This window comes from Branchiostoma floridae, chromosome 13 (assembly GCF_000003815.2).
Source record: "Branchiostoma floridae strain S238N-H82 chromosome 13, Bfl_VNyyK, whole genome shotgun sequence".
NCBI lineage: Eukaryota > Metazoa > Chordata > Leptocardii > Amphioxiformes > Branchiostomatidae > Branchiostoma > Branchiostoma floridae.
The window spans coordinates 20,117,218-20,129,257 of NC_049991.1; the positions used below are offsets into that span (position 1 = coordinate 20,117,218).

A 12,040-nucleotide genomic window follows, 5' to 3' on the forward strand; every position below is an offset into this window, starting at 1 on the left:
TTGAATGGCTTTGGCGCAGCATTCCTAGGGGGTGCAGGGGCATGCTCCCAAGAAAATTTTGAAATCTAGACCCTCTGAATTGCTATGTTCTGCATTTAGCGGATTAAATTTTCCTCACAGGGGATGGAATGGGCAAATTTATTTTCCGTTCCCAGCTGCAAAATTCAGTCAAAGGACGGAAGGACGGGTGCTGGCTCCAACCCTGGTGTCGTTCCACCTTACCCATCTTTGTCTTGCCCTGCCATCTTCTTCTGCAGATACCCCAAAACTTCCGCCGACACCTCCTTCTTGTTGCCGTGGCAACAGCTGAGCAGCAGCGGCAGCCGGGCCTGGATGCTGTCCGAGAGGCGCTCCCTGAGCGACCCGGGGTCGTCCGAGGTCGTGGGGTCACCCGAGGACGCGTGGCAGGTTTGGGCGGCCTCCTGCAGGATGAAGTCGACCAGGCTGCACAGCTGGGTGGGGCTGAGCTGTAGGATTTTCTCTTTATCCAGACATCTCTAAAGATGGGAAGGAACAGATAACCAATTGGTTAATAGTTTCATTAGGGTGGTAAATCAATTGAACAAAGTTCTTCATTACACAACCTTCTTTTAAATTAATTCTTCAGTAAATGTTTTGACGACCATCTGTTACATCACAATACAGTAGGTTAAGTTTGGATTGCACGTCCCACTGTGTCTACTTCATATAGTACCGATAGCATTTGTTTCATTTTGTACCGATGAACGTGACAGATGGTCGTCGAAACGTTTACTAAAGAAGGTTTTGCAATGAAGAAGACTCGGTTCAAAAGATAACCAATTGGTTTGTTGTGTTCGTAATGTTATGTAATGTCCACTGGGCTGCACAGCTGGGTGGGGCTGAGCTGCAGAATCTTCTCCTTATCCAGGCATCTCTAAAGATGGGGGAAACAGATAACAGATTAAAGTTTGCAGGACAATGCCTCAGGAGCAAGGAAATGACCTGGTACTCTGGACGCCCAGGCATGGGAAGAGGAGGCCGGGTAGACCGGCGGCAACTCAAGAAAGACACTGGCCTAGAAGTTGACAACCTACAACGAGCAATGATCAACAGGGACGCTTGGTCTGCCATCACAACTTGAGACCGGATTCCTTTTGTTTGTAATGTTATGTAATGTTGGTAATGTAATGTAATACAGTAATGTTTGTAATGTTATGTAATGTCGACCAGGCTGCATAGCTGGGTAGGGCTGAGCTGTAGGATCTTCTCCTTATCCAGACATCTCTAAAGATGGAGGGAAACAGATAACCAATTGATAATTTCTTTTGTTTGTAATATGTAATGTTGGTAATGTAATGTAATGTTATGTAATGTTGGTAATGTTATGTAATGTCCACCTGGCTGCACAGCTGGGCGGGGCTGAGCTAAAGGATCTTCTCTTTATCCAGGCATCTCTAAAGATGGGGGAAACAGATAACAGATTAAAGTTTGCAGGACAATGCCTCAGGAGCAAGGAAATGACCTGGAACTCTGGACGCCCAGGCATGGGAAGAGGAGGCCGGGTAGACCGGCAGCAACTCAGGAAAGACACTGGCCTAGAAGTTGACAACCTACAACGAGCAATGATCGACAGGGACGCATGGTCTGCCATCACAACTTGAGACCGGATTCCTTTTGTTTGTAATGTTATGTAATGTTGGTAATGTAATGTTATGTAATGTAATACAGTAATGTAATGTCCACCTGGCTGCACAGCTGGGTGGGGCTGAGCTGTAGGACCTTCTCCTTATCCAGGCATCTCTAAAGATGGGAGAAGGAAACAGATTACCAATTCAGAGTTCACCATGATACACCCTGGGCCTAGCCTGGGTACCATCCGGATAGTAGTTCGCTCCTATGTTCGCTTCTGCTATCCGTCTGGAGACTTGCACATTCAAACCATTTGGTGCTAACGTCAGTTAATGAGCGAATCAAGGAATAGGTTCTAGAGCACACGTTCGTTGACAACAGGCCTCCCGCAAGAGGACGGAGGGCTTGTCCGGTGTTGGAACGCCGGTTCGAACGATCGTTTGAACCCATTCCATAATTCGCTCATGAGTAGGGACCAATCAGTGCCTGCTTCCGAAATTTGGACGATTCCAGACGTTAAGATGGTCCGCGTTCCCAGACGGAAACACAGAGAAGCGACTGTATATAGTGTATAATGAATGTCAGAGCTAGAAGCGACTGTAAATAGTATATAATGAACGTCGGAGCGAACTACTTTTCGGATGGTACCCAGGCTACCCTGGGCCTATCTCTAGGCCTAAGAACATTATGTAGGATCATAATGTCCTTTTTGTGTTCACTTATCAGGGAAAACAACCTTGTTCTGCATACGAAATAGACGTTCTGAAAATAATTTCATCAGGTTGGCAGGTCATAGGATAGTAAATTTTCTTTTAAGACACAACCAGTTAATATTACCTGCTGATGTTTCAATGTTTGCTTGCAGTCTGGATAAGAAAGTCAACTCCAGTTATGAACCGTGATGAGGGGGGATACAAATTTAGCCACGTTTGGAATTGTGTTCTCGCCGCAAAATTGCCACCTACATTGGCTACATTATACATGTAGCAGTGGGAAGCAGACCTCTATCTAGAAGCTCTGAGGAAGGTGTCTAAAAGACATCAAAACATCAGCAGGTAATTTTAACTGGTTATGTAAAAGGAAACTCAACTTAAACAGAATCATTAGAAAGTTTCTCACCTGTGGTACTTTGGTGTCCCGACCCTGCCACACTTTCGGAATGTGGATACAGGCCCACAGGAAGTCCAGTGCAGCCGTAGAACTGATTCTGGGAGAAAGGAAGAGAAAGAGGAAGATTTTTATGTACTCAATGGTTGCCAGTAGGATGGTGACCGGTATATCGTACCAATACAAGACTGGCTCTTTCTTCTTGGACCAGTATATCGTTCCAGTACAAAACTGGTTATTCTTCTTGGACCGGTCTAAAAAAAAATGGATGTAAAAACATTCAGTGGACCGGATGATTTGGTACTCTTAAACATATGTTTAACACCTGTAACTCACCTGTCCTTATCCCCCCCCCCTGCAGTAGAAACTCGATACACCTGTGCAGCGTTCTGTAGTTGGTCTGGTGTGTCAGGAGTGCCAGCAGGTAGGGTTGGGTGGAGCTGCTGCTCTTAAACAACTGTTAAACACCTGTCTGACACCTGTAACTCACCTGTCACTTATCCTCCCCCTGCAGCAGGAACTCGATACACCTGTGCAGGGTTCTGTAGTTGGTCTGGTGTGTCAGGAGTGCCAGCAGGTAGGGCTGGGTGGAGCTGCTACTCTTAAACACCTGTTTAACACCTGCCCTACACCTGTAACTCACCTGTCCTTATCCTCCCCCTGCAGTAGGAAGCTGATACACCTGTGCAGCGTTCTGTAGTTGGTCTGGTGTGTCAGGAGCGCCAGCAGGTAGCTGCTACTCTTAAACTGTTTAACACCTGTTTAACACCTGTAACTCACCTGTCCTTGTCTTGCCCTTGTAGAAGGACCTCGATACACCTGTGCAGGGTTCTGTAGTTGGTCTGGTGTGTCAGGAGCGAATGCAGGTACGGCTGGGTGGAGCTGCTGCTCTTAAACAACTGTTTAACCTTTTTAACACCTGTCTAACACCTGTAACTCACCTGTCCTTGTCTTGCCCCTGCAGTAGAAACTCGATACACCTGTGCAGCGTTCTGTAGTTGGTCTGGTGTGTCAGGAGCGCGAGCAGGTAGGATACTCTTAAACACCTGACTGTCTAACACCTGTAACTCACCTGTCCTTATCCTCCCCCTGCAGTAGAAACTCGATACACCTGTGCAGCGTTCTGTAGTTTGTCTGGTGTGTCAGGAGCGACAGCAGGTAGGGCTGGGTGGAGCTGCTGCTCTTAAACAACTGTTCTACACCTGCCCTACACCTGTAACTCACCTGTCCTTGTCTTGCCCCTGCAGTAGAAACTCGATACACCTGTGCAGGGTTCTGTAGTTGGTCTGGTGTGTCAGGAGCGAATGCAGGTAGGGCTGGGTGGAGCTGCTGCTCTTAAAAACCTGTTTAACACCTGCCCTACACCTGTAACTCACCTGTCCTTATCCTCCCCCTGCAGTAGGAAGCTGATACACCTGTGCAGCGTTCTGTAGTTAGTCTGGTGTGTCAGGAGTGACAGCAGGTAGGGCTGGGTGGAGCTGATACTCTTAAACTGTTTAACACCTGTTTAACACCTGTCTAACACCTGTAACACTCCTGTCCTTATCCTCCCCTGCAGTAGAAACTCGATACACCTGTGCAGCGTTCTGTAGTTGGTCTGGTGCGTCAGGAGCGAATGCAGGTAGGGCTGGGTGGAGCTGCTGCTCTTAAACAACTGTTTAACACCTTTTTAACACCTGTCTAACACCTGTAACACTCCTGTCCTTATCCTCCCCTGCAGTAGAAACTCGATACACCTGTGCAGCGTTCTGTAGTTGGTCTGGTGCGTCAGGAGCGAATGCAGGTAGGGCTGGGTGGAGCTGCTACTCTTAAACAACTGTTAAACACCTGTCCTACACCTGTCCTTGTCTTGCCCTTGTAGAAGAAACTCGATACACCTGTGCAGCGTTCTGTAGTTGGTCTGGTGTGTCAGGAGCGAATGCAGGTACGGCTGGGTGGAGCTGCTGCTCTTAAACACCTGTCTAACACCTGTAACTCACCTGTCCTTATCCTCCCCTTGTAGAAGGAACTCGATACACCTGTGCAGTGTGCTGTAGTTAGTCTGGTGCGTCAGGAGCGCAAGCAGGTAGGGTTGTGTGGAGCTGCGGCCGCCATCACGCGAGAACAGCAGGTGAAGCTGGTGGTCCGCGCAGGTGGACACGATCTCGGTGTCCGAGGTTTCCAGCCAATCAACGAGCAGGCCCGACACGGGGGAGGGAACCCTGGGATAGATGCATACAACATGTACATGTCATAGAGGAGATTGGAATCAAGGGGAATTTGGAATTCTCCTAGGGGAGGTTGGAATTCTGTGAAGAGCAGATGAACCAGTTATACCATCTATATGATACAGAATGATACAGAAGCTGAACAGGTGTGTTGTGCCCAAGGGTGGTTATACCAGCTATCCAGACATCTGATATAGAATATGCTATCTGGACAGGCCTGTCTTTTTTTGGGGCCACAGGATAGATGCATCAAAGAAAAATGAACCTAAGGTTGCATACAGGTAATATGTCCTAAAAATCATTTTGATACAGGTTAAAATACCGGAATGTCAGTATACTGGTGTTGCACATGAATAAAATTACAGTATATGCTTATTCTGACTGCAAGTACTACCACAAATACATACCTGCCCCCTCCAGCTGACACCTCCCTGTATATCCCCTGTACATACCTGCCCCCACCAGCTGACACCCCCCCTGTATACCCCCTGTACATACCTGCCCCCACCAGCTGACACCCCCCTGTATACCCCCTGTACATACCTGCCCCCACCAGCTGACACCCCTCTGTATACCCCCTGTACATACCTGCCCCCACCAGCTGACACCCCCCTGTATACCCCCTGTACATACCTGCCCCCTGAAGCAGACACCCCCCTGTACATGACCCCCTGTACATGACCCCCCTGTACATGAACCCCCCTGTACATGACCCCCCTGTACGTACCTGTCCCCTCCAGCCGACACCCCCCTGTACATGACCCCCCTGTACATGACCCCCCTGTACATGACCCCCCTGTACACACCTGCCCCCTGCAGCTGACACCCCCCTGTACCCACCTGCCCCCTGCAGCTGACACCCCCCTGTACATGACCCCCCTGTACATGACCCCCCTGTACATGACCCCCCTGTACCCACCTGCCCCCTGCAGCTGACACCCCCCTGTACATGACCCCCCTGTACATGACCCCCCTGTACATGACCCCCCTGTACCCACCTGCCCCCTGCAGCTGACACCCCCCTCTGTTCCATCAGCATCCTGGCCAGCAGCTGGGTGTGGCTCTGGGTCATGACCTCACCCTTCCCAGCATCCCCCGGGGGCAGCCTGAGGCCAAGGGTCAAACAGGCAACCAGGAACTCTTCCAGGAGTGGGGAGTTAAACCTGCACAGCAGCGCGCACACTGGGGGATAATCAATAATCGATCAATAATCGATCAATCAATCAATCAATTAATCATTAATTGATTTGTATCAGATTCTGTACATGTATGAATGAGCCGGAGGGCTTATGACAGTCAGTCATAATCATACGGTGTATTACAGCACCATTGGGGTTATACCACTTATGACACATTAATTATAATTAAAGATGTTACAGTACATTTGACCTAAAATGTATCTTGAGCCCTGTGTTATGAAAGCACACAATTGTCAGGATCCAAGAAAGAAATAAAGCTCACCTCTGTGCACCAGGCCGAAGTCTAGCGGCTGGGTGGGGTCTGCGTGCTTGATGGCAGCGATCGCCTGTCGGACCAAATTCTGCTGGTGCTGGTACGGGGCCTCTAGGACAGCCTGTAGGGCTGACAGCACTGTAACAACAGGAGTGAAGGAGTGAATGAATGAATGAATGAAAGAAAGAAAGAAGGACTGTTTCATGGCAGCAATGGCCTGCCGGACTAGGTTCTGCTGATGCTGGTAAGGAGCTTCCAGGACAGCCTGTAGGGCTGACAGCACTGTAACAACAGGAATGAGGGAGTGAATGAATGAAGGAAGGAAGGAATGTTTGATGGCAGCGATGGCTTGCCGGACCAGGTTCTGCTGATGCTGGTACGGAGCTTCTAGGACAGCCTGTAGGGCTGACAGCACTGCAACAACAGGAGTGAAGGAGCAGATGAAGGAATGAATGATGGAATGTTTGACGGCAGCGATGGCCTGTCGGACGAGATTTTGCTGATGTTGGTATTTAGCCTCTAGGACAGCCTGTAGGGCTGACAGCACTGTAACAACAGGAGTGAAGGAGTGAATGTGTGAATGAAGGAATGTGTGACTGCAGTGATGGACTGCCTGGGTACATAATAGTAAAAACATGCACAGCAGTACTCACCATTGACGTCCTTCTGTACCGGTGCCAGTTGTTGGTGGTACTGCTTCTGAACCAGTACCGTGGTGAGGGTACCTCTGCTACTGTGGTACTTACTGTACTCCAGCCTGCTACTGTGGTCCTTACATGTACATGTACAGCAGTACTCATCATTGATGTCCTTCTGTACGGGTGCCAGTTGTCGGTGGTACTGTTTCGGTACCGTGGTGAGGGTACCTCTGCTACTGTGGTACTTACTGTAACTCAGTCTGCTACTGTGGTACTTATTGTGTTACTTTATGGTTGAAACATGTACAGCAGTACTCACCATTGATGTCCTTCTGTACCGGTGCCAGTTGTCAGTGGTACAGTTTCAGTACTGTGGTGAGGGTACCTCTGCTACTGTGGTACTTACTGTACCTCAGCCTGCTACTGTGGTATTTTATGGAAGAAACATGTACGTGTACAGCAGTACTCACTATTGATGTCCTTCTGCACGGGTGCCAGTTGTCGGTGGTACTGCTTCAGTACCGTGGTGAGGGTACCTCTGCTACTGTGGTACTTCACCAGCCGAGACACCAGAGCAGGGAACCCAGAGGACTGCTTCCTCTTCCGCAGAACATTCTGAAAGGTACATGTAGAATGACAGTAAAATGACTACAAAACTCTGAAAACACAGAATTTAAAAAAAATTAAAACCTACAGTCGTCTGTAGTTTGAAAGGAAGTTGCTATTATCAAATTTTCCTGTTTCTCAACCAACCAACCCAAGCTTACATGTAGCAACCAAGCAAGCAACCAGAAACACCAACCCTCAAACAAATACTGGTTGGTGGAAACACAGGTGACAATGGACAGGTGAGACAGGTAGGTGAGACAGACAGGTGAGAAGACAGGTAAGACACAGATGTGTCAGACAGGTGATACAGACAGGTAAGACAGGTGAGACAGACAGGTGATACAGACAGGTGAGAGACAGACAGGTGAGGACAGACAGGTGAGACAGACAGGTGAGACAGACAGGTGAGTCTTACCTCTCGAGCCATGAGAAGTCTGAAGATGGGGCAGGACAGGTGTGAGTTCTGATGAAGGCTGGAGGTAAACGGGATGGAGTAGTCTCCGCCACACAGGTGAGACAGACAGGTGAGACAGACAGGTGAGAACACAGACAGGTGAGACTTACCTCTCGAGCCATGAGTAGTCTGAAGATGGGGCAGGACAGGTGTGAGTTCTGATGTAGGCTGGATGTGAACGGGATGGAGTAATCTCCCCCACACAGGTGAGAATACAGGTGAGACAGACAGGTGAGACAGACAGGTGAGACTTACCTCTCGAGCCATGAGGAGTCTGAAGATGGGGCAGGACAGGTGTGAGTTCTGATGAAGGCTGGATGTGAACGGGATGGAGTAGTCCCCACCACACAGGTGAGACAGACAGGTGAGACCGACAGGTGAGACCGACAGGTGAGACCGACAGGTGAGACAGACAGGGGAGACAGACAGGTGAGACAGACAGGTGAGACAGACAGGTGAGACAGACAGGTGAGACAGACAGGTGAGTCAGACAGGTGAGACAGACAGGTGAGACAGACAGGTGAGACTTACCTCTCGAGCCATGAGTAGTCTGAAGATGGGACAGGACAGGTGAGAGTTCTGATGAAGGCTGGAGGTAAACGGGATGGAGTAATCTCCGCCACACAGGTGAGACACACAGGTGAGACAGACAGGTGAGACAGACAGGTGAGACTTACCTCTCGAGCCATGAGTAGTCTGAAGATGGGGCAGGACAGGTGTGAGTTCTGATGAAGACTGGAGGTAAACGGGATGGAGTAGTCTCCCCCACACAGGTGGAGGATGGTAGTGATGAGGACGTCTCCGAGACTCTCCCTCCGCTCGTCTCCTCGTGTCACAGAGGAGATCTCTTTAGACAGGCCCTGTGGGAGCACAGAACATGGCATAGGAGAAAAATACCTATCAAAACTAAAGACACTGGACTGAGTATCAAGTCTACGGAAACAAGTGTAAAGGACTGTGCAACCTGGAGAGTTCTGACGGAGAGGAGCAAGGGGCCAGTCCCTGACCTAGGCACTTAGGCAGACTAAAAAGAAATGGTCAAATTTAACAAAACTGCTGTAACATTTTTCATGTATAATTGTACTGAAGGAACTAGTTCTTGATACCATTGTTATCATTTTGTTTCATGCAGTAACTTGCAATTAGCCTTATTTGCAATAAACTCCTCATGACTATGTCAACAAACACTTCTTACCAGCTGAATACCCTTGACAATGTCCTTCTTCATGGCGGAAGTGACCTGGGCTCCGGGGTCAACTGGGAACAGCTGTGGGGAGCAGAGGGGTTAAAGGTCATTGGGGTCACATCTGTGTGGCCTCTTCACTGTTCAACAATGTTTAATCCAGCATGGTTTTCCACATTTCCACAGGACAAATTGCCAACTAGAGGTATACACTTCTTTGATGGCTTTAGCACCCTCTCACATGCACACAAATGCGCTTGTGCATACACACACTCACTCACTCACACACACAGGCATATACGTTTTTGTACACACACACACATACACAGATATAATGATATATACACATATACATTCTTACATATGGGTGCACACACACACACACACACACACACACACACACACAAAACACACACAAACACACATAGACTGAAGAAAAACTAACAAATCTTTTGTACCTTTACAATTTCCTGCATCCAGCCAGCTTCTGTAGATGGTGGCCTGAAAAAGGAGGAATGACAAGTATTGTATTTACAGGCTTAGGGGCATGTTCGGGCATGACGCACCCGCCATGATACACGAGTAAGGGGTAGGAGGAACCCCTTGGTCGGAAGTCCTCCTAGAAGACGGATACTCCGAACAACAAAGCTGCATCTGCTAGAGCCGTCACACACGTCGCCTACAGTTCTGTCCCTGTAGGACTTAGTGCTCCAGTAGACGAGAGGGCTGAGAAGGAATTGCACACCCCTCCTTCACCATAAAAAGTCACGTGCAGGTCAAGCAGACAGGCACTTAACCTGCTCATTAGGAGAGTCCAAAAAATATTTACACATACATTTCATACACCTTGAAGGCTAAATAACAACAACACTTATTTTAACTTTATTTGATTTTATTCATATCCACAATTAGCATAACAATATACAAGTTACATCTTTATTCTCATACCATCATATCCTTTGGAACAAAAAATTAAGCACTGATATACCAGGTGAGGGCCCACATACCTGTACGAAGGCTGCGGTCGTCTTGGCAACCCCCTCTCCTCCTCCACAGGTGAGACCATCTCCACATCTCCCACAGCTCCTGAGATTTCGCACAAGGAGGGAAGCAATCTTACAATTTTATGATAGTCAAGGCTAGCACCTATCCCATACTACAATCTGTCAACTGACAGCATAGCAAGAAATTGTACTAACTACAATTATTGTTTTGTTGCAATTTTAATACAAGTAAGAAACATCAATGGTCCAACACCAAAAAGATTGAATTTGTAAGAGAATATACTATTGCTGATATTATTCCTAAGTCTTTAAACACATTACATGATAATGGAATAACTTTTTACATCTTTCTAGATCTTTGTATATTCGACATCTAGGCTGTGTTTCAAACAAAAACCATATGATTCTGAAGCAGGATTTCTTGTAAACTGTCATTTGTTGTTGCTAACAGTATATTAAGATAAATCTGCACCTTGCGACGCAGACTCACCCGTGGACAGAGACCCATGGGTCGTCAGGAAAAGCTTGAACTTCTCTCCTCCAACACACCCCGCATGTGCTGCACCTCCACAAGCTGGCTCATGTAGGCTGCGGGAGGGGGGGCACAAGAACAGGGTACGGCAGGTCATTGTGAAATGATCAAGGGCAAACTTTTTAATGTCTGTTATATGACTCTAATGTGGGCTGTGAGATGGGGCCAGCTGGCTGAGGTCCAATTTAGCCAGGCTAACAATGCATCCAACTTGCGCCAAATAAATGAGGATGATGATGACAATGATTTTGACAATTAGGACTTTATGTCCATCTTGAACGGTATCACCCAAAACAATTCTACTCTCATAATGCATTTTGAGTTTGACACACATATACATGCAAAACAAATGTATGTAACAGCCTACCACTGTGACAACAAAGTTTGCTAACATCTGAAAATCAGATGCTAAATAGCTTGACTTGTTGACAAGCCACCATGATGGTAGTGATAGGCACATGCACAGTGAGATGGGCATGCAGTCTTTAAAACCTTGCAAGAGTGTGAGGTCAGGGGTTAGAAATAGACTGGGTCAAGTGCCTAGCCTGGATGCCAGATCCCAATTTCTCTCTAATTTCTCTGCTGTAGAATTTCCTTGGGGGCATAGTGGCACTAGAGCCAAGGAGCTAGTCAGTGTAGTCTGTGGAAACATCCAGGCAAGCAATGCCAGGATAAGTAAGCACAGTTCTTCACTTCAGTTCAGTTGTTCACTAGCTACTAGTAGCTAATGTTTTATAACCTATTAGGGATATGAGTGTATGCAGAAAAGGTCAACAGAGTGTCCAACGATGAATCTCAAGATTCATATTTTGACCCAGTCCAACAGAATTTTTAGAAAGCAGGAAAGAGAAAAAATGTTGCCAGCGACTAATGAAGTGGTAGAATTGAGGAAAAAAGTAAGTTGTATATCATCATTAGTTACAACTTCACCTGACAATATCTTGTCTGAATGTGGGTTAAGGGTTGGTACCGGTACAGAAAATTCAGGTACAGGTACGGTCCAGGTCCAGAGGATCAGGTCCAGGTCCATTTTAAAATCCTTTCTTCATGTAAACAACACTATCTGCACCTGTTTCAGACCAAGTTTGACTGTAGAAACTTGGTAAATATGAGTATCATCTCTCCTCCTATTCACTATAATTGTTATTTTCTTGGACATGTAAGCCCCCAAAATGCCTGAACACCTGCCAATATAATCTGTTCATCTGGTCCACTGACTTTTTCAGGTCCGTTTTTTTCGGACTGGGTCCAACAAGAAAAAAAT

At 47.4% G+C, this 12,040-nt stretch overlaps 1 protein-coding gene across 1 annotated transcript in view; it reads right to left on the reverse strand.

The window, feature by feature from the left end:
• LOC118428625 (integrator complex subunit 1-like) overlaps positions 1–12,040 on the reverse strand; it is a 50,941-nt gene that overhangs the window by 11,207 nt on the left and 27,694 nt on the right. Inside the window, exons 31-41 of the mRNA XM_035838730.1 lie at positions 10,764–10,832; positions 10,248–10,323; positions 9,699–9,741; positions 9,253–9,324; positions 8,735–8,917; positions 7,465–7,609; positions 6,366–6,494; positions 5,903–6,086; positions 4,677–4,898; positions 2,710–2,797; positions 223–497 (exon numbers count right to left, since the gene is read on the reverse strand). Coding sequence (XP_035694623.1) covers positions 223–497; positions 2,710–2,797; positions 4,677–4,898; positions 5,903–6,086; positions 6,366–6,494; positions 7,465–7,609; positions 8,735–8,917; positions 9,253–9,324; positions 9,699–9,741; positions 10,248–10,323; positions 10,764–10,832 — 1,486 coding nt within the window. The remainder of the gene's footprint in view (positions 1–222; positions 498–2,709; positions 2,798–4,676; positions 4,899–5,902; positions 6,087–6,365; positions 6,495–7,464; positions 7,610–8,734; positions 8,918–9,252; positions 9,325–9,698; positions 9,742–10,247; positions 10,324–10,763; positions 10,833–12,040) is intronic.